The sequence below is a fragment of the Mus musculus genome, chromosome 3 (genome assembly GCF_000001635.26).
Source record: "Mus musculus strain C57BL/6J chromosome 3, GRCm38.p6 C57BL/6J".
Classification (NCBI taxonomy): Eukaryota; Metazoa; Chordata; class Mammalia; order Rodentia; family Muridae; genus Mus; species Mus musculus.
The window spans coordinates 69,077,579-69,103,120 of record NC_000069.6 but is presented as its reverse complement, the minus strand read 5'-3'; the positions used below and the strand labels follow the sequence as shown (position 1 = coordinate 69,103,120).

At 36.2% G+C, this 25,542-nt stretch overlaps 1 protein-coding gene and 1 non-coding gene across 2 annotated transcripts in view; both read left to right on the top strand.

Annotated features, from left to right (window-relative positions):
* Kpna4 (karyopherin (importin) alpha 4) overlaps positions 1–25,542 on the top strand; it is a 54,872-nt gene that overhangs the window by 23,972 nt on the left and 5,358 nt on the right. Inside the window, exons 2-15 of the mRNA NM_008467.4 lie at positions 873–917; positions 1,691–1,780; positions 1,890–1,919; positions 2,017–2,069; positions 7,506–7,601; positions 8,383–8,468; positions 10,225–10,311; positions 13,044–13,213; positions 13,301–13,345; positions 15,533–15,664; positions 17,306–17,434; positions 18,967–19,071; positions 21,891–21,962; positions 23,582–23,744. Coding sequence (NP_032493.1) covers positions 873–917; positions 1,691–1,780; positions 1,890–1,919; positions 2,017–2,069; positions 7,506–7,601; positions 8,383–8,468; positions 10,225–10,311; positions 13,044–13,213; positions 13,301–13,345; positions 15,533–15,664; positions 17,306–17,434; positions 18,967–19,071; positions 21,891–21,962; positions 23,582–23,744 — 1,303 coding nt within the window. The remainder of the gene's footprint in view (positions 1–872; positions 918–1,690; positions 1,781–1,889; positions 1,920–2,016; positions 2,070–7,505; positions 7,602–8,382; positions 8,469–10,224; positions 10,312–13,043; positions 13,214–13,300; positions 13,346–15,532; positions 15,665–17,305; positions 17,435–18,966; positions 19,072–21,890; positions 21,963–23,581; positions 23,745–25,542) is intronic.
* Positions 17,674–18,016, top strand: Gm22009. Its single transcript, XR_003954834.1, has one exon.

The following is a 25,542-nucleotide window of genomic DNA, read 5'->3' as shown; positions in this document are numbered from 1 at the left end:
GTTATTGAAAAAAATCCACCTACCAAAAAATAGAAGGAAAAAAAACCCTCCTATCTTACCATTTTGTAGATGAAGAAACTGGAGTACAGAGAGATATTAAGTCTAAAAATAATCTTGATCCATCTTAGAAAATGCTGTGTTCCAATATCGCTTACCTGCACACGCACAAGGCTGCACTCTCACTCGTGTGTGCTCTCGCTCTCTCCCTCTCCGTGTGTGTGTGTGTGTGTGTGTGTGTGTGTGTGTGTGTGCGCGCGTGTGCACGAATGAGTGCGTGCGTGAATACTATACCAAAAGATAACCAGCTCTGCTAAGAGTAGGCTAGGGAGGAAGAGCAAGATGGAGGGCCAAAGAGATAGCCCAATGGTTAGGAACACTTGCTTACTCTTACAAAGGACCTAGGTTCTAGCACTTGCATGGCAGCTTACAACTGCCTTTACTTCCAGTCAGTTCTAGGGGATCTGATACAATCTTCCTACCTCCCTGGGCTACATGTGCACACATGCACATAAAAATAAATATTTTTAAAAAGAACAAAAGGGACATATATTAGGAGGCATTTGCAATGGTCTTGGAGAGAGATAATGATAAATTGGCCAGAAGATTTGCAGAGGAGCTAATGAGAAGTTGTAAGATTTTGAATAAGTGACTGCATGAAAACATGGCTTTAGATTTTGTATCTGTGCAAATGGAAGGATGAATCAACCATTTACTTAGGTAGAGTTGGAGTATGTTTATGAAAGATCAGAAAATGTAGTCTGGGGTGAAAATTAGAGAAAGGTTAATGTTCAGGAAGGTAGAAACAAGAAACAGTTTTTTTTCTGGATGATTAGTATGGGTAATATATATATATTTTTTTTTACTCTTTGTAGACTATGAGAAGACAACGAAATGAAGTTGTAGTTGAATTAAGGAAGGTAAGTATGACTACTATTAGTATTTTGAGAACTAGTTCTGATAATAGCATATATAGAAAGTATTAAGAATTATATCCTTTTAAAACATACAACCTGTTGTATAACAAAATTGTATTAAATATAGTTAAGCTTTTGGTTTTTAATTTCAGGTGCTCAGCACTTCTTTTTCTTTCCAACAAGTTTTGTTGTTTTAACTAAATCTGGAAAACTTTTGAAAATAGTGGCAAAAGAGAATTTACCCAGTTCTCAAAAAATGGATATGAACAAGTTAATTTTTTGTAAGTTTTAATGATTTGTATAAAGTCTAAGTTGTAGAGATACTCAAACTGGTTCTATTAATAGGTAATAGTTCTGTCTTAATATCTTGTTACAATTTAATTTTATCAACTTTTAAAATATGGAAGTAGACTAAAGTTGAATATAATTTTTTATTTGCTCTGAAACAAGTAAATTTCAAATGATCCTTGATTTTTGTTGATTTTTGCCTATTTTCAGCTGTCCAACTTTTTCATTGAGGTGATAAAGAGATGCTTCCAAATGATGTGTAAAGTGACTTAGATTTATTGTTCATTGGAAATGAATGTTTGGGATTGGGATCCATTCAGATTAGTGTTAAGTTGGTATTTATTTCACAGTTTTTTTTGTTTTTGTTTTTTTGCATTTCTTTTTAATTTTAAAAGGTACTTATTTTAGTTTGTAAGTACAGGGTTGCTTAACTTTTATATGAAAATAGTTAATTGCTTTTCTGAAATTCTTTGACTTCTCTTTTACAGAATAAAAGAGATGAACATCTCTTAAAGAGAAGGAATGTACCACAAGAAGATATCTGTGAAGACTCCGATATAGATGGTGATTATAGAGTGGTAAGTTATGTTATTCTGATAATCTAAAACTTTTAGTGAAAGATTTTTCTATAAACACAATACTTAAAGATTACCTTTTAACTTTGTTTTCTCTTTAACTTCTTGCCAGCAAAATACCTCTCTAGAAGCTATTGTTCAAGTAAGTTGGATTTTATTCCTCTCTTTGTACTTTCTGAACTAAACAACTAATTACTGTGTATCCATGTCATAAATTGTTTTACTTATTTTTTTTATAGAATGCTTCAAGTGATAACCAAGGAATTCAATTAAGTGCAGTTCAAGCTGCTAGGTGAGTTAAAGGATCAAATTCAAGTTCTTCAGACCCCTATTTAAGTCTTCTAACAGTACTTATATTAGTCAAACAGTAAACTGAGTTATAAGCGTGCTGTGTCATGTAAAACAAGCATACTTTAAGATATATTGCTGCATATACACTAGGTTTTTTGTTGTTGTTGGTTTTTCTTGTTTTTTGTTTGTTTTTGTTTTTCGAGACAGGGTTTTTCTCTGTGTGGCCCTGGCTGTCCTGGAACTCACTCTGTAGACCAGTCTGGCCTCGAACTCAGATATCTGCCTGCCTCTGCCTCCCAAGTGCTGGGATTAAAGAAAGGTGTGCGCCACCACTGCCCCGCACTGTTGTTTTAAGGCTAGAAATGCCAAGTCATTTTGTACATTTCAGTTGTGAAACCTGTGTTGTCATACTTTTTTGGAAAAAGCCAGGAAAACTTAGTGAGAAGCTGAGGAGAAAGCTCAATCTAGAAAGTACTTGCTGTGCAAGCACAAGAACCCAAGTTAAGTCCTCAGAACCCATGTTAAAAGCTGAACATGTCCTGCTGGCCTGTGATCCTAGCACTGCAAGTGGAAACTAGACCTATCCTTGGGCTCCCCTGACAGGTCAGCGTAGTCACTGAGAACAGGATGCCTGACTCCTGAGGAGTGGATTCTGAGGTTGACCTCTGGTTATCACATATGTGCATCCACACATACATGAGTACACATGTACACACACACACACACACACACACATACACAGACTGAGCTTATTACTGAGAAAGATCTCTGAATTAACTAGTATATTGAGGAAAACATGGTTACACTGTAAAAAAAAATGATTGTGTATTGATGTAGAAGGATTGTTAATACAAAAATAACTTTTTAACAAATTACTGGTTGTAATTGGTAAGATTTCAGAGTGCAAAAATGTTCACAGATCCATGTGATCTTATCAAATGTGTGTCTTTTATATTTTATTACATGTCCTACTTATGTGTGTTTACCTTAACTAAAATAAATAGGAAAATTCATTATTGTATCCCATAGACTAAAGAACTTCTTAGAGATCACATTTTGAAATAGTACATTTATGTTTGTAAGAAGGATGATTAAGACACTAATTTTGGACAAAGTATGAACTGTGAGTTCCATGGAAATCTTGAGACATCTTCAGAGATATATAAGAACAAACTAATGCATAATTTTAGGACTTATCTTTTTTCACTATGTTAACAGTGTTACTGCAAAAGGAACTACAGGTAAAACTATTGGAGTCATAACACAAATCAAAACCCTTGTATCAAAGTGATTTCATAATCTACTTTGTAGATACTGTACCCTTTATTATTAGATAAGAAAAACAGGGTCTGGGGGTACTGGTTAGTTCATATTGATGTCCCTCCTACGGGGCTTCAGACCCCTTCAGCTCCTTGGATACTTTCACTAGCTCCTTCATTGGGGACCTTGTGCTCCGTCCAATGGATGATTGTGAGCATCCACTTCTGTATTTGCCAGGCAAAGACCCTCAGGAGACAGTTATATCAGGCTCCTGCCAGCAGGCTCTTGTTGGCATCTGCCTAGTGTCTGGGTTTGGTGGTTGTTTATGCCCCAAGTGGGGCAGTCTCTGTATGGTCGTTCCTTCAGATTCTGCTCTGAACTTTGTAACTCCTTCCATGGGTATTTTGTTCCCCCTTCTAAGGATTCTAAGCTTCTGGACTAATATCCATTTATCAGTGAGTGCATATCATGTGTGTTCTTTAGTGATTGCGTTACTTTACTCAAGATGATATCCTCCAGATCCATCCATTTGCCTCAGAGCTCCTTGGAACTAAACCACCAATCAAAGAAAACACATGGTGGGACATGTGGCTCTAGCTGTATATGTAGCTGAGGATGGCCTAATTGGTCATCAGTGAGAGGAGAGGTCCTTGGTCCTGTGAAAGTTCTATTCCCCAGTACAGGGGAAGGCCAGGACTGGGAATGGGAGTGGGTGGGTTGGGGAGGAGGGGAAGTGGGAAGGGGATAGGGTTTTTCCAGAGGGGAAACTAGGAAAGGGGATAACATTTGAAATATAAATAAAGAAAATATCTAATAAAAATTTTTTTTTAAAAAGCAGGGTCTAAGAGCATTTGCTGTTCTTTGAGAAGATGGGTTCAATTCCCAGCACCCACATGGCAGCTCACAACTACTCATAACTCCAGTGTTAGAGGACCTGACACCTTCTGACTTACTTGTGCACTAGGCATTCATGTGATGCACAGACACAAATGCAAGCAGAAACATATATATATATAATCATTAAAAAATTTAAAAGCCCCTGATTTCTAAAATTGCTCTATTAAATCTTTACAATTAATGTCCTGCATCCTTGATTGAGAAATAATAAAAAATCTTAAACTTTTTTATTTACACTTGTGCAAAGCACTGTGCTTGTATTATGAACAATACTGTAAAAATACTAAGCAATATTATTTTCTTGATTTTTAATAGAATATTATATGTGTGTGTGTGTGTGTGTGTGTGTGTGTGTGTGTGTGTGTGTGTAGTGTGTGTATTTTGATCATATCTACTTCTTACTTCTTCCTCAGCATTTCTCTCTAAACTTCATGTCCTCCCTTTTAAAAAAAACTTTTAAAAAAAAGTTTACAAATAGTGCTTCCCATCCCATATATAGTCATGGGTGTGGGAGCATCCACTGGGAGTTGGATAACACCAGTGGCCACACCTCCAGAGAGAAATGACTGTCTCTCAATAGCCTGCAAGTGCCACCAACTCCTTTAGTTAGCTAGGAGTAAGACCTGCTGAACCCGTTCCACATCCATGCTGGAAAGCTTCATCTTGTTGCCATAGCTGTTTTGAGTTCATGAGTGCCCTGTCCATGAACACCCTGAAGACAGCATTTCACAGCACTGTCTTGGTCCTTCAGCTCCTACATACTTTCTTTACCCACTTTTGTGATGCTCTCTGATCCTTGAAGGGATAGCATGTTGATGTGGATGTCCCATTTTGGGCTGAACACTTAGCAGTCAATACTTTTGGACAGTTATAACTCTCTGTATTAACCATTACAAAAAACAACAACAACAACAGCAACAACAACAAAAACCTACTCTGACCAAGCACAAATCTATGGGTATAAACATAATTAGAAGGCAGTTTGACAGCATTCTAATTTAGCCAAACTACAAATGTAAGTTTCCTCTGAGGCCTATCGCCTCCCTAACCACGGGCTTTTGACCATATTTACAGTACCTGGTATGGATTCTCTTCTGTTGAACAGGGCTCAAATCCAACTACAAAGCAATTGGTTGCCCTTGTTAACAGTCAGGCTACCATTGCACCAGTGGGTACATCTTTCCTGGCATGTCCCATGCTAGATCCAGCACTGATTACAACCTTTGGTGTCTGTTTTCCTCCCCCCCCCTCCACAAGCCCCCAGTGGCCAACCCACCAGTGGCCTACATTGTACGTTCCCACACTGTGAAAATAAGTTTGTAGTTTTTGGGTCAGTTCCAGATGTCCTACTAGCAAAGTGTGATGTAATTTTTTCTTTAAGAAGTTTAGATTCTGGCCTGGGGATATAGTGCAGTTGTTAGAATGCTTGCCAAGTATGTACAGAATCCTGTTTGATACCCAGCTCTGCATAAAATATATTATCACTTGCCAGTAATCACAGTTCTTGGAAGGTAGAGGTGGGAGGAACAGAAATTTATGATCAATCTTAGCCACATAGGGAGTTTGAAGCTAGCCTTAGATATATGAGAACCTGTCCTTAAAAAAGGAAAAAAAAAGTAATAGTAGTAATTTTTTAGAATTTAATAGAAAATATAGAGCTAGTTAAAGTAGTGACACCCAGCAGCAAGTATGGGATTATGATGTGACACATACTCTTAGAGTTGAGAGGTGTTAAGGAACCTGAACAGTCTTTGAAATAATGATATAAATAATGGCAAGCCATTTGGAGTGAAGAGAGTAGGATACAAAGTGCTAAGAGATGAGATCACATGGTAACCAGGCATACAATTAGGTAAAGTGCAGCCACCTATAGAGCAGTTGAAAGGCAAGATAAGGAGTTTATATTCCTAAGATAATAATTAATAGGGTGATATTCTGACTAGACTTTTTTTCTTTTCTTTTTTTTAAGGATTTTATATATGTGAGTACACTGTCACTTTCTTCAGACACACAGAAGAGGGCATCAGATCCCATTATAGATGGTTGTGAGCCACCATGTGGTTGTTGGGAATTGAACTCAGGACTTGTAGAGAGTAGTCAATGCTCTTAACCACTGAGCCATCTCTCTAGCCCCTGACTAGACTTTCTTAAGCCTTATTGTTCTGTATTGTACAGCAAGTTCCAATAAAGTGAAGACTTCTGTTAGGACACTCAGTACAATTAAACCTGCTCTCTCTCACATAGGAAAATGGGCACCAAGCTTTTGTTTTTATCCTGTAGGTTCCATGAAAACAGACTTTGTCTTGTTTTTGCATCTTGAGTATTTTCTTTTATTGCTATATTTATTACCTTTTTAAAAGTCCTGAGATAAAAGTGTTGTTCGGTTTTCATGATAATTAGTAATGTATAGAGTGGGATGCGTCGAACACTGTGGTCGAATTAAACATACCACATTTTGGATGCCCCAGTATGCATAGTTTTGGTTTTTTTGAAAACCTATTAATTTCCTTTTTAGCAAAGTAAATGTTATGTTGAGGTTTGTCTACCTTTTTTTCTGAGCTTAAAATTAACTCTGAACATCGCACATATAAAAACGTTTAGTTGTGCTAAGCACTGTGGCACAGTCCTTTAATTCCAGCACCAGGAAGCAGAGTAGTGACTTTGAGGCTAGACTGATCTATATACGTCTAAGACAGCTGGGACTACATAAAACAAATACACGCGCGTGCGCGCGCACACATAGACACACACATACACAGAATATGATATGTTTAAAGTGATCACACTCATTGTACTCTATACATTATTAATTATGAAGTATTATAATTATTATAACATAATAATTTATTCAGCAACTTAAAAAAGGAATAAATACAGAAATACAAGAAAATGCTCAAAGAGATGCTGAAGATACTGAGGAAGATTTTTAAAAAGTCTGTTTTTATGGGAACTTAAACAAGAAAAAAATAAAAGCTTGGTGCCTATTTTTCTACTTGAGAGACAAGGAGGTGTCTTTTATAGTTGCCATATTCAGAACTGTGTTGAGGGAGTAGTTATGCTAATAAAAGTAGCAACATATCTAGTGTATTTTTCTAATTATTTGTTTATTAGTTGATCTTCATGATTAGAGAAAATATTATATAAAGTATAACTTTCCATATAACTATGCCATCTCTTCAGCTTTACCATAGCTATATCCAGTTTGAATTTAATTGTAATATCAATTAAATTGACATTAAAATGATATCATTAAGTTTTACCAGTGGTATCTATCTTACAGGAAGCTTTTATCCAGTGATCGAAATCCACCAATTGATGACTTAATAAAATCTGGAATATTGCCTATTTTAGTTCATTGTCTTGAAAGAGATGACAAGTAAGTATATAATTATTATTTTTAATTGCAATGTATTCTTTAGAAAAGGTAAATTTTCTAGTTTAATCTTTAAAGGGAAAAGACTCAAGAAGTGGAGGTAGGAGGGTTGGTTAGAAGTTGAAAGTGATCCTTGGGTTCAGGGGCAACCCTGTCTCAGAAACCAAACAAGCATAATGATACATGTGTGTAATCTGAGACGTTAGGAAGCTTCAACTCAAGGCCTGCCTGGGCTTTGTAGGGAGAGGTTGTTTTTTTTTTCCTTTTCTTTTTTAATAGGACTTATTTATTTTATATATACATAAGTGCACTTTGGCTGTCTTCAGATATATCAGAAGAGGGCATCAGATCCCATTACAGATGGTTGTGAGTCACCTTGTGGTTGCTGGGATTTGAACTCAGAACCTCTGGAAGAGCAGTCAGTGCTTTTATCCACTGAGCCATCTCTCTAGCCTGAGAGAGATTTTCTTTAAAAAAAAAAAAAGAAGGAAGGAAAAGGTTATGGTATAGAATTGAAAGTTAAAATCAAAGTAAGAACCAAAAACAAACTTGAGACTGATTTTTAACTTGTGAGCTTTGAAAACTGGCACAATGAGTAATTGAAAACTGAGGAGTAATATGAAAGTACATTTCTAAGTCAGGATGTCGGACTTTCACACTGAAATGGTTGGGCTATGTTTTTAAGGCTAGAAAACATTTCACATACTAGAGGGGAGAAATTGTTGGTAGACGTTTAGATGATATGAGACGTATGGTTTTAAAAAAATCACTTCTTCTTTGGTAGTCCTTCTTTACAGTTTGAAGCTGCGTGGGCTTTGACAAACATTGCATCTGGAACGTCTGAACAAACGCAAGCAGTGGTTCAGTCCAGTAAGTTGTTAATTAACAAAGTTGTAATTGTTTTCCTTCCCATTGGTAGAAAATAAACTACCAGGCGTAGTGTTGGCCAGGCATAGTGGCTCATGCTTTTAATTCCAGTACTTGAGAGGCTTACATAGGAGGATCATGAGTTTGAGGCCTGCATGGGCTACGATACTGAGACCTCATCTCATAAGTAAATCTATAAGTTATTCTAAGAAGATATAACTGTGTCATAGAGCAATATCTACTTCAATAGCTGTTGAAACAGCTGTCTTAAGTATGTTACTTTACAAATCTTGGTCTATTGACTGATTAAACCCATTCAGCAATGTTCTTTTGATTTCTTTATGATTTAGAAGAGGAGGACAGATATATTATCCAACTAACTAGCATTTTACATCTTGGTATATGTGATGTTAGAAAGTATCTAAAATCCTACTAAAACTGGTTTGTGTTACAGAGTTAACAAATTAGGTGGGCTTTATGTTCTGTCACAGTGTCATGTTCTCTTTCACTTGTCTTATTTAATTCTTAATGAGTAGAAAGAGGCTGGGCTGTTTTGTTTGGTTGTTACTTTATTTTGTTAAAACAGGGTCTCATTGTAGCCAGGCTGGGCTCCAACTCAATACTAGGATTACAGGTGTTATCTACCATTTCCAGTTAGGGCGTGGTGGCTCACACCTTTAATCCCAGCACTTGGGAGGCAGAGGCAGGTGGATTTCTGAGTTCAAGGCCAGCCTGGTCTACAGGGTGAGTTCCTGGACAGCCAGGGCTACACAGAGAAGCCCTGTCTCGAAAAAAAAAAAAAGAAAGAAAAAAGAAAAAGACTGGATTTTTTTTATCATCGCTGTCAGTTTAGTATCCAAAACTAATAAGATAAATTAGCTATTTTTATGACCATGATTAATCTATATACATATAAATTATATAGTGTTCTTCAAAATACTATCTAAAGGTAGGAAGAAGAGTCAAATCAGAAGTGCAATGTTAGTCTGCTCAGATATGTAGAAACCTGTCTTTGTGTTTGCCCTCCACTTTAGCAACAGAATCACTTTCTGATTTAAGATCTCAATGTGCCCTGACAATCATTGGCCTAATGACATACACAGTATTTAGCCATACACATCACATACATACCTATACAACACGCACACATAAACACAATACTCAGCCATACACACCTGTACGCCACGTACATGCAGACATACAGACATTTGCCACATATTTACACTTACATACATATACCCACCCAAACTACACGTACACTCATCCAATACACATCACCCACAAACATTTACACCCCCACGGACACACACACTCAGCCATACATACTAATACACACATACACACACTCATATACTCTGTCTAAATAAATATATTAAAAAGCAGAAATTCCCTAAAAAGTCAGGCTTTTTCGCTGATTTTGAAGATAACATTCTGTAAGGAATGATTCTTGAAATTGGGCTTCAGTCTTAGGTAGGGCCACAGTGCAGTGGTAGTCTATGACAACAACTTGTAGACTGCCCTGGGTTCCGTCTCTAATGACGAACAAGCAAATTATTTGAGTTCAAGTTTTAATTGTTTAAAATACGGAATTTAATATGTTACAATTTACCTTGATGCTAGTTTTCCTGTCAGTTGTTAACAAAGTGATATTTTAAAATAGTTTTGATAGTTTATATTATGTTTTGTTGGGGTCTCAGTCAAAAAAAAATGAAGGGCCTTATATCTTCATCTTTAATTGTTACTTCTTTTTCTCTTTCAGATGCTGTGCCACTTTTCTTGAGGCTTCTGCATTCACCCCATCAGAATGTCTGTGAACAGGCAGTATGGGCGTTGGGAAACATCATAGGTTTGTATGAAACTTGTGAAACTTTGGATGTTAATCCAATAAATTTGATAACTCATACACTAACCAATAAAAATGACTATGAGTGGTTGAAAAGTAATTTTTGTCATTTCCAGTTTTCTTGAAGTTGCAGAGAACTTAACTGTGTGACTGCCTCTGAATGTAGAGCAACAGTAAACAGGAGCGTGCTTGTTGCTTACATTGCCATGGTAGCTTCTTGTTGGTAGTCAGCTCTTAGTTATTTAAAGGGTTATAAAATATATACATTATTACTAACTTTCCCCATCTATGAATAACAGTAGGCAAAAATTAAAATAATTTTTCTTTTTATAGCATACTTGAGCAGTCTAAAAACCTTGTATAAGAGATTAAAATTTAGTATATAATGTATATTTCTATTGTGAATTAACAGTAAGTATCTAATAGCCTAATTCATTATTGAACATTATCATGACCTTTGCCCTTATAAATAACTGTAGGAAAAATAATTGACACAATCTCAGTATTTTGAGCATTTTTTTAGACTAGAGGCATTTTTGTTTGCTTGTGGTAATCTGGCTGCCTGAAACTCATGGTCGTCTTACCTCAGCTGGAGAATCCCCACCCCAAGTGTGGGATTGCAAGACTATATACCGCCAAGTCTGTTTACTGGAGGCTGTATTAACTCAGACTTTAAAATTCAAAGAACTAATCCCAGTACCTAGGGAGGCTGAGGCAGGAGAATTGCTGTGAGTTCAAGACTAACCTGTACTACATAGCAAGATGCTGTCTGAAAACAAACAGAAAACTAGCTAGTGGTGGTTGCAGCACTCCTTCCTTTAATTCCAGCACTCAGGAGGCAGAGGCAGAGGCAGAGGCAGGTGGATCTCTGAAAGTTTTAGGTTTACAGAGCAAGTTCCAGAACAGCCAGAGCTACACAGAGAAACCCTGTCTCAAAAAAACAAAAACAACCCCCCAACCCCCAAACCAATACTGAAATCTGGCTTGGAAATCTTGGAAATCCCTTTTTTGGTGGTTTTTTTGTTTGTTTGTTTTTTGTTTTGTTTTTTGTTTGTTTGTTTGTTTGTTTTGATGAAGGAGGATTCTGGACATTCTTTAAAAATTAAGACACTTCACTTACTTTGTATATATGTATATGTGTGTGTTTACATGTATATTACAGCATATGTGTAAAGACTAGACACTTCCACGTGTGTTCTGAGTATTGAACTCAGAGTGTTAGCAAGCACCTTTACTCACCAAGCCATCTCAACAGCCCTAAACACTCATCACAGTCTTCATTGTTCTGACATGGAGGGTATTGTTTGTTTTGTCTTGCTATGTCTCCCTGACTGACTGTAGCCCATGTTTTACTGAACTCTGAGCCCTATTCCTTCCTCGGCCTTTTGAATTTAGAGGTTATAGGTATGTGTTTCCACAGTTATTTGCATGTAAGTGTTGTTAGCATTGTTATTGCCCCTATTAATTTTTGTGAGCAGCGTACTCTGTGAACTTACTAGTGTAGAGGACACTGCTTTTAGAAGTGACGTTGCATATCTGGGTGCCTCTTGTATCAAGCATCAAAGCTTTGTATAAAGCTGTTAAAAGTTCCCAACCTTCCTAATGCTCACCGTCATGTTGTGATGACCACTGTCTTAGTTAGGGGTTTTTCTGCTGTGAACAGACACCATGACCAAGACAACTCTTAGAACAACTTTTAATTGGGGTTGGCTTACAGGTTCAGAGGTTTAGTCCAATATCAAGATAGGAACATAGTAGCATCTAGGCAGGCATGGTACAGAAGAAGCTGAGAGTTCTACATCTTCATCTCAAGGCCACTAGAAGAAGACTGGCTCCCACATGGTTAGAAGGAGAGTCTCTTTGCCCACCCCACAGTGACACACTTCTTCCAGCAAGGCCACACCTCCTAATATTGCTACTCCCTGGGCCAGAGATATTCAAACCCCAATCATAAAGTTATTTTTGTTGCTACTTCATAACTGTAATATTGCTAATGTTAAGGATTGTAAATATCTGATATGCAGGATATCTGATATGTGACATCCCCCTCCTTAAAGATTTTGTGACCCCACTGTATCAAAGAGACATTATGGTAAATTATTATAATAAAGTAGAGAACCATTATGATATTTGTTTTTGTTTTTTTATTCTCTAATTACATGTTAGAATTATATACATCACCAGATATTATAGTGCAAGAAAGTTTTTTTTTTTCCCCTGTGGATTAGTTTTGCTTCTGATAATGGGTCTCATGTATCCTGGGCTAACTTTGAACTCACTGTGTAGCTAAACTTATCTCCATACTGACTCTACCTCCAAAACATTGTGATTAGACTTGTGCCAACACACTAGACCCTATTAAATCATGATGTATAAATTCTGCATTAATTTTCTCAATAGTTATTTAGACATATTGTATTAATGTAAAAGCTTGTTATACTGAACAAAGCATTGCGGTAATGATAACATGTCTGCTCAAAGTATTTGAAATAATCTTGGGCTTCTGCATCTTAGTGACACCCTGTAAGTGAGCAGCTTATAAAGACACATATTTGTTACATTGGTTCTCTTGGCTCAAAGACCTATAATGTCTACTTGTTAAATTCCTAGTATTTTTATATAAACTAAAAAAAATCTTATTAAAATGTTAGTAGCTGCATAATTGTACCCAGTGCTTTATGTTTTCTGAAAAAGCTTAGTGTTGATTTATCTTATTTAATTAATCCTTTCTACAGGTGATGGACCTCAGTGTAGAGATTATGTGATAAGTCTTGGAGTTGTAAAACCTCTGCTTTCATTCATAAGTCCATCTATTCCTATAACATTCTTAAGAAATGTTACCTGGGTTATGGTCAATTTATGTCGCCACAAAGACCCACCACCACCAATGGAGACAATTCAGGAGGTAAATAAAAGAAAAAAATAGTTAGATACCATTTTATGTTTTTTCTTTTAATCAGTATGTTTAAGTTGTACATATTTCTCTCCTCAGATTCTTCCAGCTCTTTGTGTATTAATTCATCACACAGATGTAAATGTGAGTAAATTCTTCTCGTATATTAATAAATGTATGTATGTGTGTATGTATATCTTCTGGACTCCCACTATGATATTGGACTGAAAACAGTGTGTAATTGTATTCTGTCATACTTTACCATTTCAAGAGTTAAGGTACTTATTTGTTATGTTTCCATTTCCTCTGTTTCTGTAGCTTCAGTGAGGAGTCAAACCTGTTACAAAGATGCAGTTAGTCATCTCCTCTCATCAGGATTGATTGTTCTTGACATTTATGCTTACTCCAGCTGCCATCTGGCTTTTGAGAATATATACACATGGTTGTGTTTTTGTATTTTGAAGCATAAGTGAATATTTAGCTTAAATACTAATTCGAGCGTGCATGCGTGTGTGTGTGTGTGTGTGTGTGTGTGCGTGTGCGTGTGCGTGTGCGTGCGTGTGTGTGCGCGCGCGCACATGTGTATGTCAAACTATGAAAACCTATTGTTCCTCAGTTCCATTTTTCAGTCTTATTTCTCCAGTTATAGCAAAGTTCTTTGATTAAATACAAATTTTAGTGTTTTGTTTTTTCAAAGATTTGCAAGACATTGGAAAGTATTCTAATATCCAACAACTTTGTTTTTCTTTCCACTTGTTTCCTAACTCTTGTTTATCTGCCACAAGATGAGCTTGTGCTTCAATGTTTACTTTTAATAGGTCTTGAATATTTTTTTGTTTGAATTTTTCTTTTAAGGACTATCTTCCACAAATACTATATCATTTACTAAATAATATTTGCTATATGTTATATTAGTTAGAAATTCACTCTTAAATCAGCCCTCAAAGACTTAAAAGGAGAAATTACATTGTAGTTATATGTAGTTACAAATATGTAAGAATTCTAATTGGATTTGAAGAATTTCAATCAGGATATGTTAACAGCTTATTTAACATTGGACCATCATAGAATGTATCAAGTTTTTATATAGAATCAGGAGCAAGTAACTTACATTTTTTGCCTTTGTCAACAAATTTTAGGCTATGATGAAACTCTAGACAAAGATCCTTATTTGTAAATTGAGATGTAATTGTTTTACATATGTTGATACCACTTTGTAAAAATTCTTTCACTGGTGTTGGGTTTTGCTTATCAAGACAGGGTCTTAGTATATGGCCCAGCCTGTCCTCTGTCAAAATCCTTTTTCCTAAAGCTACCTTGTGCACCCACCATAGTTTGCTGTTCGCTGGCTTCTTTTTCTTTGAGGAAAAGGCAATATGTTTGTGTGTATCTTTTCTGGACTGCCTCTGCCCTGGCCCTGTTCAGTGTATACTGAGGAAGGTTTCCTGAGAGCAGTTACAGGCAGGCACCACCATGATCAACTGCTTGCTTAAATTTCTAAAGGACCTGTGGTTGTGCTGTCTCCCCCTTCGGCGGTATCCTGATTGTCTTAGTATTGGTTAGGAATTGGAAAGGTTTTAAACTTCTGCTTTTTGTTACAGAGTTCAAAGGGTTTGGAGTCCCAGATAGAGTTGTTATTCCTGAGGGAGTTTTTCGTAAACAATTGTGTTCTTTATATATCACATTTTAACTGTCTTTTTATCCTACTGTTCTTTGGCCATAGTTTGAAGTTGGGTTTAAAATACAATGAAGGATCAAACACATGACTTGCATGTGTCAAAGTGTCATCATTATTATAAATTAATCAAAAAGCCTCTCTTCCCCATAGTAGTAGTGATACAAATTAATTATCTTTTTCAGGAATTAATATTTTTATATATGTCTTGCATTGATTTTTTTCTGTGGTTGGTTGGTTGGTTGGTTGGTTTTCTATTTATTATGCTGTGTAATTTGCATGTGTAGTTTGCTGAATTAAGATTAGAGACTGATATAGAATTTGGACTATAATTACACATCTTAAAGTTACAAAATAGAGATTGATGTTCTAGTGAGTTGAAGCAAGAAGAGAAAATCTTACATTATGGTTAAGAATTATTAAAATAGCCGAGTGTGGTGGTGCACGTCTTTTAATCCCAGCATTCAGAAGGCAAGGCAGATGCCTCTCTAAGTTTGGGGCCAGCCTGGTCTACAGAGCAAGTTCCACACAACTAGAGCTGCACACAGAGAAACCCTGTTTCAAAATCCTAACCCCCAACCCCCAGCAAGAAAAATCAAAAAGAGATATTAAAATGAGAAAATATTGAATATTTGAACTTTTCTTTTACATATTAGATCCTGGTAGATACTGTCTGGGCCCTGTCTTACCTTACGGATGCTGGCAATGAACAGATACAGATGGTAATAGACTCTGGCATAGTTCCTCACTTGGTTCCGCTACTCAGCCACCAGGAAGTTAAAGTTCAGGTAGGTTTATTTTGATTAAGTTGGGTTTTTCTCACCATGCTTTAAGCAGGACATTCAAAGATTAAGTTTTTTAAAAAATTAAAGCATATTATTCACTTAAAGATGTAACGTGTCTTTGATGGGAAAAGGTGAGTTACTTTATCTTAGTTTTAAAGGTGGAGAGAAATTACTGCAATTCATTAAGAACGGCCCTTCCCTGCCAGACAGGAGACACTACTGTGAAGAACTGATTTTTAATACCAAGAAACATGGTTTAATATAGCACCTTGGGTGGCATCTAAAACCATTCCTGTTTGCTTTTTCCACTCCGCCCTCCCACTCCCGTGAAAGCATCTATTTTTCCTCATCTAGCAATTTGGTTAACACTGACTTACTGATATTTGTCTGATACTTAGCTGAGATAAAGTATTTAAACTGATATGCAGTTTAAGGACTTCCTAATTGTTTCTCTATGTTTTAATCCTCTTACATATGCTTTATTTTAGTGAGCCTCCATCTATAAAAAGCTAAAAAAAAATTAGCTGAGGATATAGCTCAGTTGTACAGCACTTGCCTCACTTGTACAAAGTTCAGGCTCTACTATAACACACACACACACACACACACACACACACACACACACAGTGATAGTTAACTGCAGTGGTAAAGTAGAATCAGAAAACCTTCCCTACCTTTTTAAGGTAAATAATGGTTTTTAATCTTAGAACGATCTGAAGTCAACCAAGCAGTTCTATAAGGAAAGCTGTTATTCTAAGTTACTTTCTCTTGCCCTTTTCTGGACCTTAGAATCAAACTTAAAGCTTAAAGGTGAAGAAAAAAAAATGTTTTTTCTTTCCCTTCTTTACCTCCTAGATATTCCCTACAAACTTAAGATAGCTCTTAAAGTGATACTAGTGTATGGTTAACAATGAAGATACATTTACCTAAAATTTAAAAAGTACTTGAAAGATGGCACAGTGGATAAAGTATAGGAGGTGACTACTTGAGGCTCCTCATCCCCACTGCTTAGAGTCTCCCTCATAGTCTCCCTAAAGCCTCCCCCATCTTAGGTCTTTGACTCTCTCTCTCCATACACCTGATCCTCTGTCAACATTCCTCCTTCCATCCAGTTGTCTCCTCCACCCACCTGATGATGACTATTTTGTTTCCTCTTCTGAGTGAGAGTCATCAATCCTTCCTTGGGTGGTCCCCCTTATTACTTAGTTTCTTTGGGTCTGTGGCTATTCTATACATTATGCCTAATATCCAGTTATTAATGAGTGCATAGCACACATGTCTTGCTGGGTCTGGGTTACCTCACTCGGGATGATATTTTCTAATTTCATACGTTTTCCTTCAAATTTCATGATGTCCTTGTTTTTAATAGCTGAATAGTATTTCTTTATGATAGTAATTATTATATAAAATTACCCTTTTATTGATGCCAGTTCTGTTGAAATAACTTAAGCTCCTTAAGGCCTGAAATTGTATATATTTCCTATTTCTGCTGTTTCTAGATCAGTACCTGAAATACAGTGCTCAGAAAGGATAGGTTAGTTGCAGTGAAAGAACTTCATGAGTGACTGAATCTGTCCCGGGTTGCCTGACACTGGTTGATAAGAGTTCTTAATATCAAACATCTCGTTGCATCTCGTGTTTCAGACTGCTGCACTGCGAGCTGTGGGCAACATTGTCACTGGAACTGATGAGCAAACACAAGTAGTTTTAAACTGTGATGCTCTCTCACACTTCCCAGCACTCCTCACTCATCCCAAAGAGAAAATTAATAAAGTGAGTATTTTTAAAATATTAATAAAATGGTACTCTTTGTTTGTGGAATTAGGTTCCATGAATGTCTTAAATAGCATTGACTTTTTAGTATAAGATGTTACAGGCTTCAAGAGAAGATATGTTAGTCTTTATAATATGCTCATGGGGTTCTGAATTCAAACCTAGAGCCTTTGGCATACTAAGCATATGTTCTACCACTGAACTATACCATCACCAATAAACTGTAGTTTTGACTCTCTTGGAAATGATGAAATAGAGATATTTGGGTGTTGAATGTTGCTGTGAGTGGAAAATTTTAATACATGTAGTAATTCTCCTAGTTTAATGTTTCATTGATAGTTACTAGTGTAAGTGTGTGCATGTATGTCTGTGTGTGTGTGTGTGTGTGTGTGTGTGGTGGCTATGAAAGGGGGCACTGAATGGTGATGCTGATATTGGAGTGCATCTGAGGCTGTTGTAGAAATAACATGGGTTGTTGATAACAACGTTGCCGATGATTAAAACCCAAAAACAGCTCACCTAAGTAGCCCAGCACCCTAAACTCTCTAACAGGATTATTAAACATCCTGTGATCTGATCCAAAGAGTCTAGTATATGCTAGTGTTCACTATACTAATTAGTATATTGGTGAATTTAAATTTGGTAAATTCCAATAATGTTCTCCATAGGGTGTGAAATAGTTGTTGTTGTTGTTGTTGTTGTTGTTGATTACTAACAGAGGTTTTAGTAATGCTTGTGACCACTATCATTCTAGCAACAATGTAGCATCTTCCTGGGTTAAAGGCAGTTTTCAACGATCATTAAAGTAGACCAATCAAGCAAGCCAACAACTGGGGCCACATTTAGCTCTTGAGAGAACTAGTACAATGACTATTATAAATAAGGACACTGAAAGAATCCACTTGCATTTTTGACATCTCCATTATTATGGCTAATTGAGATTTATCTACTAGGATAGGATTGTTAAGGTAGAGGGAGTAGAATAAAGCACATTATTTGACAAAAGGATGCTACATTTCATGTGCAGTAGTTGTAGGATTTATAGTTTATAGTATCTTCCTTTCTATTTGGTCAGCCAAGCTTCTTGAGTCATCCTGCTTCCAAACACCATTGCCTGTACAGTTCTTTAGATGGGTTAGCTCATTGTGACGTGAATTAGAAGCCAGTAGTGATTTGTCCAAAGAAAATAGGGAAAGATATTATGTAATGTGTAAATTATGTATTCCATACAGAAAATTAGCTATGGAGGACTAGGCATGATAGCACATACCTTTAGTTTCAGCACATGGGAAACAGAGATAGGTGGATTTCTAGGAGTTGTAGGTCAGCCAGGGTTACAGTTGCTTTTTTGTTTTTGTTTTTGTTTTTTTTAATACAGAAAGAGTGTAGTAGAATTAAACTTTCTAAGATTCTTATTACAGAACTCATTTAATAATAAAATATGTGACACTAGCTATTGAATACTTTTTCATAGTTTAGATATGTGTTTTATTTTTTTTAATGGGAAATATTGAAAGCATCTTGTTCCACAGGAAGCAGTGTGGTTCCTCTCCAACATCACTGCAGGAAATCAACAGCAGGTTCAGGCAGTAATTGATGCCAATCTTGTACCAATGATAATACACCTTTTGGATAAGGTAAGAAAATATGTATTGGAGTAAGGCAGTATTATGTGATAAATACTTTTCTGTTTACCAAGACACTATACAGTGGCAGGAAAACTACAGTCAAATGTGACTGGTACTAAAGTGTTTGAACACAAGAGTAGTATATGGTACAAATGTTTCTATCTGAAAACGTGTCTCTTGTCATTACTCTAACAAGATAGCCATTACTCTGGAGTTAAGTTAAAACAAGTAGTATCATTACCAATAATAAATGCTGTCATATTGTTCTAAGCATTGTGTAAATCTTACCACTTCTAATATGACAAGCTGAACCAGCAAGCTAGCTCCGTGGGTAAAGGTAACTAACTGCCTGTGAGCCTAGGACCTGCGTTTTATCCCTTGGACCCAGATGGAACAAGAGAAGAGCGTTTTCTTCACAGAGTAGTGTCTAAGTCAGGGCTTATCCCCATTTGTCAGATGAAACTATTGTATGAGCAAATCACTTGCCCAGAATCCAGTGGCAGAGAGCATGCTCCTGTATGTCATATTCTTCCTTATGCTCATTAAGACCTGGGGAAAAGACTATTTTGTTTTCAGATAGTCATTTGATATTGCTTGGGAGTAGCAAAATGGTGACTTTCTATTCTGCCATTCTTTGTGTATTGACCACAATTTTCTGTTATTTTTTTAAATTAAAATATACTTAACATCACTTCCCGTCCTATCCCCTACCTATGTCCTCTCCAATTCCTCCCATGCCCCACTTTGCCATCACACTGACGATCTCTTGCTTTGATTGCTACATGTATGAATGCATAAATAGTTATGGTGAGTCCATTTTTGTTGCTTGAGTATACAATTTTAGGGTTGACTGCATTGGATAACTAATTATTAGGAAGGTTATCTCTAGTATAGGGCAATTTTCTGTAGTTCTTTGTCAAGGGATGGGACACCATGACATGTCAACCTTTTGCCATTAATATAACTTAATATTGATAATATAATTTGTATTCAGGCTGCCATGGTGATCAGCTATCATGGGTCTAGCTTCCCTGTTATTCCTAGGAGGCGCAATCTCACAACAGACTTTCTGGTCTTCTGGCTCTTACACTTTTACAGTCTTTCTCATCCCTCTTCCATGATGTTCCCTGATCCTTTAGTGGAAGAGTTATGCTGTAGATGTATCTGTTAGAGCTAGACACTCCATGATCTATTGATCTCTGTGTTCAGGCCATTTGTTGTTTTCTGTTATGTTCACCATATGCTGTGAAGAAAAGTTTCTTTGATGAGGTGTGAGAGCTAAGTTTATCTGTGGACATAGAATAGGTTTTAGAATGTAATTAGGATTATACTGGTCTAGTAAAGTGGCAGTAAGTAGTAGCATTTCTTCTAAGATCTATCACCTCTCTATGAGTCCTGGGTAGCTGACCAGTTTCTAGTACCAAGCATATGCTTTCCCTCGTGTTAGCAGGCCTTAAGTCCAGTGAAATAGCTATTGGATACTGCTAACCTATGAGGGCCATTTATTGCACATTTAGGGATATCTAACCATGTTGGTCATTGTTCTGATTCATAGATATCACATGACTGGATGGGACTGTTGATTGCTTCTCTTCCTTTGGCAGCTTTCATGCTTCCTAGTAGTATGGAAGCTAAACCACAGAAAGTATGCCTTTAGGTTAGATCTAGCTTGAATCTTCTAGTCTTCTGTCCAGATGTGTGAAGTGTCATCAGAAATAGAGGCAATCAAGGGCAAAAGCAATAGCCTATATTGTTTGAGTAGTCTCTTGAACCCCTCTGACCAATAACTCAAATGAAGATTTCATGCAAGGTACTGGAGTTTTTGCTATATAGTCTGTCAGCCCAAGTGATATAACTTCAATTATGCTATAGGTATATTTATATTTATCTAAAATGATATATAATATACATTAGTGTTGTATTTTTATCTCAAATTTCTAAATATCTAATTTAGATTTATATAAAATATATTATAAATATTTAAAATATATAATGCATATATGTGTAGTAATATATACTTTTATATATCTATAAAAATATATTAAAAAATATACATTAAAGAATAGCTTCTATGTCATGGTAACATCATCCCAGTACTTTAAAGGCAGACACAGTACAATATGGACTTTAAGGCTAGTCTGGACTGGCTATGGAGACCATTTTTTCCAAAGTTAGATAACTGGGTAAATAGGAAAATGTTCCCTTTCACGTCTCTAAGGGTTGTACCCATTTACACCATTATCTGCCTCAAAGAGCCTCAGTCTGATAATTGTTTTGCCTCGTTTCCATTTTAATTTAGTTTTCTTCTATTTATGGTTTTTTTCTTAATAAAACATTCTTTCTAGGCTTCTAGTCTTGAATTTAATTGCTTAGGTTATTTCACTTTGTGGATTTTCTGTATTTTGTACCTGTTGAGAATGTTAACTGAGTCTAATTTTTGACTGTTACTATGCTGTAGCCATATGTAGGAAGATGTGAATTATTACCATGTTTTAAATTAGTTTGCTGGTAAAATCTTGAAGATAAAATTACTAAATTCTATATGTTCTATTTTAAATGTTTTCAGTTTGTACCTTTTTAATGAAATTGCATTTGACTTTTATTTACTCTGATATTGAACAATAATATCAAGTCACACACACAGGAGAATTCACAGAAAGTAATTTTTATTTCTTCAGAATAGATTGGTTGTTGTTCAAGGCTTAAATAAAATTGTACATGTATATAACATACCTCCAGAGAAACTTGGAAATAAACATCTAAAAAATATCATTTTAGAAAATATCTTTTCAAATCTACTCTATATTCTTGTTTTGTTTGTTTTGAAGGGAGATTTTGGCACTCAGAAAGAAGCTGCCTGGGCCATAAGTAACTTAACAATCAGCGGAAGGAAAGACCAAGTAAGTGGAACTCTTAATTATATCTCAGAACCAGCAAAAATAACAGTGTAGGTTATTATACTCTTATACTTAAGTGAATCATTATTTAAAATAATAGAATATTATATTTTGTAGATTGGTTTTGGTTTTAGGTTATATATGGTATTTGTGTGTGTGTGCGTGTGTGTGTGCGTGCATGCATATACGTATGTGTGCGCAGACACAGACCCATGCTGAAGATAGAACCAAAGCCTATACTCTACATCTCACAGCTATGCCTCAAAACTTTGTTGTGTGATTTTTTTTCTTTATATACATAAAACTATCTCCTTAACTTCCTTTCCTCATAATTCCTTTTTTTTTTTTGTTTTTTTTTTTGTTTTTTTTGTTTTTTTTTTTTTTTTTTTTTTTGGTTTTTCGAGACAGGGTTTCTCTGTATAGCCCTGGCTGTCCTGGAACTCACTTTGTAGACCAGGCTGGCCTCGAACTCAGAAATCTGCCTGCCTCAGCCTCCCGAGTGCTGGGATTAAAGGCATGCTTATCCACGCCCAGCTTCCTCATAATTCCTGGGAGACATGTTTTTCAGGAGTTACAATACTAGGTCTTGAACCTAGAGCTTTTTGTGTGCCAGGTGTAGCATTGCCCACTAACTCAAATTCCTACACTCCGTGCAAGAATGTTCTAATCAGAGTAAGATCGAGTGAGGGTCTTTGTTTTTTTTAATAGTACTGAGAAATAACAGACTTTTAAAATTAATATAGCAGAAAGAAACTACTATGAGAGAGTCTCCTAACAAATAAATGAACAGCTACAAATAAGTTTACTAGCACCAAAACAAAGGAAAAGTAAACTCAAGTCTCAGAGCTGAGACTAGGAAGCAGGGTGATGCGTGCAAGGAGCATAGGTGTGAGTGCAAGGAGACATCCCAAGGGGAATGTAAACTATACACACATTGGGCACAGCACTGGGAGGAAAGGTCTCACATCTTGTCAATACAACAGGTAGGAAGGTGAATAAGGAGCCAGTTTGCAACTGATAATGCACTTAAAAAGAAAAAAGAATAAAAGCTCGTTTAAATACAGTCAAGGAGGCTGGGGGGAGAGTTCTGTGGGTAAGACCACCTCTGCACAAGCATAAGGACCCGCTGTTAGACCCTCAGTGCCCATGACATAGGCCAGATACACCTGTCTGATAGTCCAGCACTGGGCGTGTGTGGCAGGGAGCAGACTTTGGGACAGGACAGTATCTTTCAGCTCCAAATTTAATGAGGATTCTGTCCCATGTTAGTAAAGTGTAGAGTGACAAATTAGTGTACCTGATGTCTTCCTCTGTTGTTGCAAAATAGCCTCTCGTCTTTCTTAAGAATGTTAAAACACCACAGAGCCAGCAGATAGTGTTACTTGAGCAATCATAGTCTTTAAAAAAATGTCAGTCATCCTCTTGGTTGATTTAATAATTTTTCAAAAGGGAAAAGATCTTGGGTGTAAAAAAAAAAATAAAAAGAATATTGTTTAATGTAGTCTAACATGGGAGAGATGAGTTCATGTTTTCATAGTCAGAGTTTAGAAATTAACATTTTAATAAAAAAAGATTGGCAGTTGACCTCTGTTATATCATTTTATGGTGTCCTTATTTTTCAGGTGGCCTATCTTATCCAACAAAATGTTATTCCACCTTTTTGCAATTTGCTGACTGTAAAAGATGCACAAGTTGTGCAAGTAGTACTTGATGGACTAAGTAATATATTAAAAATGGCTGAAGATCAAGCAGAAACCATAGCCAATCTCATAGAAGAATGTGGTGGTAAGTTTATTATGAGATGTTATATGCATTATACATTTTTAATGTTCTTTTTGTAGCTACATTCATTTTCTGATTAATATAGCTCCATATTTTTCTGTCTTAGATAATCAAATAAAAATAAAGTATACTATATTCTATGTGTACAGCCGTTTAGCCTTCTATATATTTTTAAGGAACTGAATTGTTACCATATAATAAAGCACCATGCTAAAGTTGTAGGAAGACAGTGGTAAACAAAACAGCCCCTCAAGGCATGTAGTTTAGACTTAAAGAGAAATATGAACTGATTTAATGTGCTAATTACCCTAATAGAAATGTACAACAAAATGGGATACCTAATCCATCCTGGAAGAAGCAGGAAGTGACACCTGAGCTGGATTGTGAGAGATGAATAAGGATTAATAAAGTAAAAAGGGATGAAAGGTGTTCCAGGCAGAGATAACAACATGAGCAAAGTCTGAGGTGAGAATTAGCATTCAGCAAATTATAAATAATTCAATATTGCTGAATCACAGAATATGGGATGGCAACTGCCTCGAGTTGAAGCTTGAAAAGCAGCCAGTGATGAGAAGTTGGGGAATCAAGAGCTTTGTTGAACAACACGTGCTTTATTTATTCTATAGGGAGCTAGTTACTCAATCTGCCTTTGGGCCAGAGACACCTAGAATGTGAACAACACAATACTTCTTAACTCGTTCCAGTTAACATCTAGGCCAAGAAATTGCACCAGTTGTGGTTGTGGAATAAAATGTAAATGTCCACCTGAATAAGCCTAAAATAAATGTCTGACTGAAGTTGGAACGTGAATGAAAGAGTAAGAGAACCTACAAAAACTTAGTAAGAAGCCTAGGTCTGGAGAGCTGTTGCAATAGGAAATAGGTGCTAGGAAACTGGCATACAGCTCTGTAAGCTCTGTAGAGTGCTTACTAAAGTGTGCTTGAAGCCCCAGGGTGCCTCTTCCCCACCCCTGAAAAATAGAAACATGATTATTTTATTAGTACTATCTTACTAATGCAGTAAGAAGAATATTAAAATTACTAACGTGACAAATAGGTTAGAAAAGTAATTAGTAAGAAAAAATTGATAAAAATGATCTTAATGAGTGAAATAATTTTATGCAGTAAAATAGAAAAGGTTTTGAGCATTACTTGCTTCACTGGTGGAAGGGAGTCTGTGTTTTATAAATGTCAGTGGGTTCTCCCACAATCAGTGACAGGCTTTTGGTGTATTTTATCTAAGTGGGTATGTTCAGTAGATGTCTGACCCATGGGGCCTTTGGAGACAGGAGACAGAAAGACCAGTTAGCAGATTCACAGTGAGCAGGCTACAGTAAGTGAAGCCAGTGATGTTGTAGACAGCAGGAAAACAATAGGATTCCAGAAGTGATTATGTGAGGTGTTCGAGATTAAATTGAGGAAAGGGAAGAAGGTTTTTGTTGATTTTTTTTTTTGAGAAAAAATTGCAGATGAAAAGTGTAAATGAAGAAGGCAAGTAATAACTGGTCAGATAGTTTTGAGTTTTGAAATCTGTGAACTGTTCTTAGGGAATTATTCGGGTATTTGGATTTTGTTCTTATTAAATGGAACAGTAGAGAAGATAACAGATTTTAAGTAGTATGTAAAGTCCTATGTAGTAACTAAAGTTTTTAATAAAAGAAACACCAAAAGAGAGTGAGTAGTGACAAGCTCCCAAGATAACTTCCTCTATCCAAAGAATTAGCAGAGGAAGGAAACTTCAAGAGGAAAAGTAACTTCTCTTCATTCCAGTAGTCTTTTTTTTTTTTTTTTTTTTTAATTTT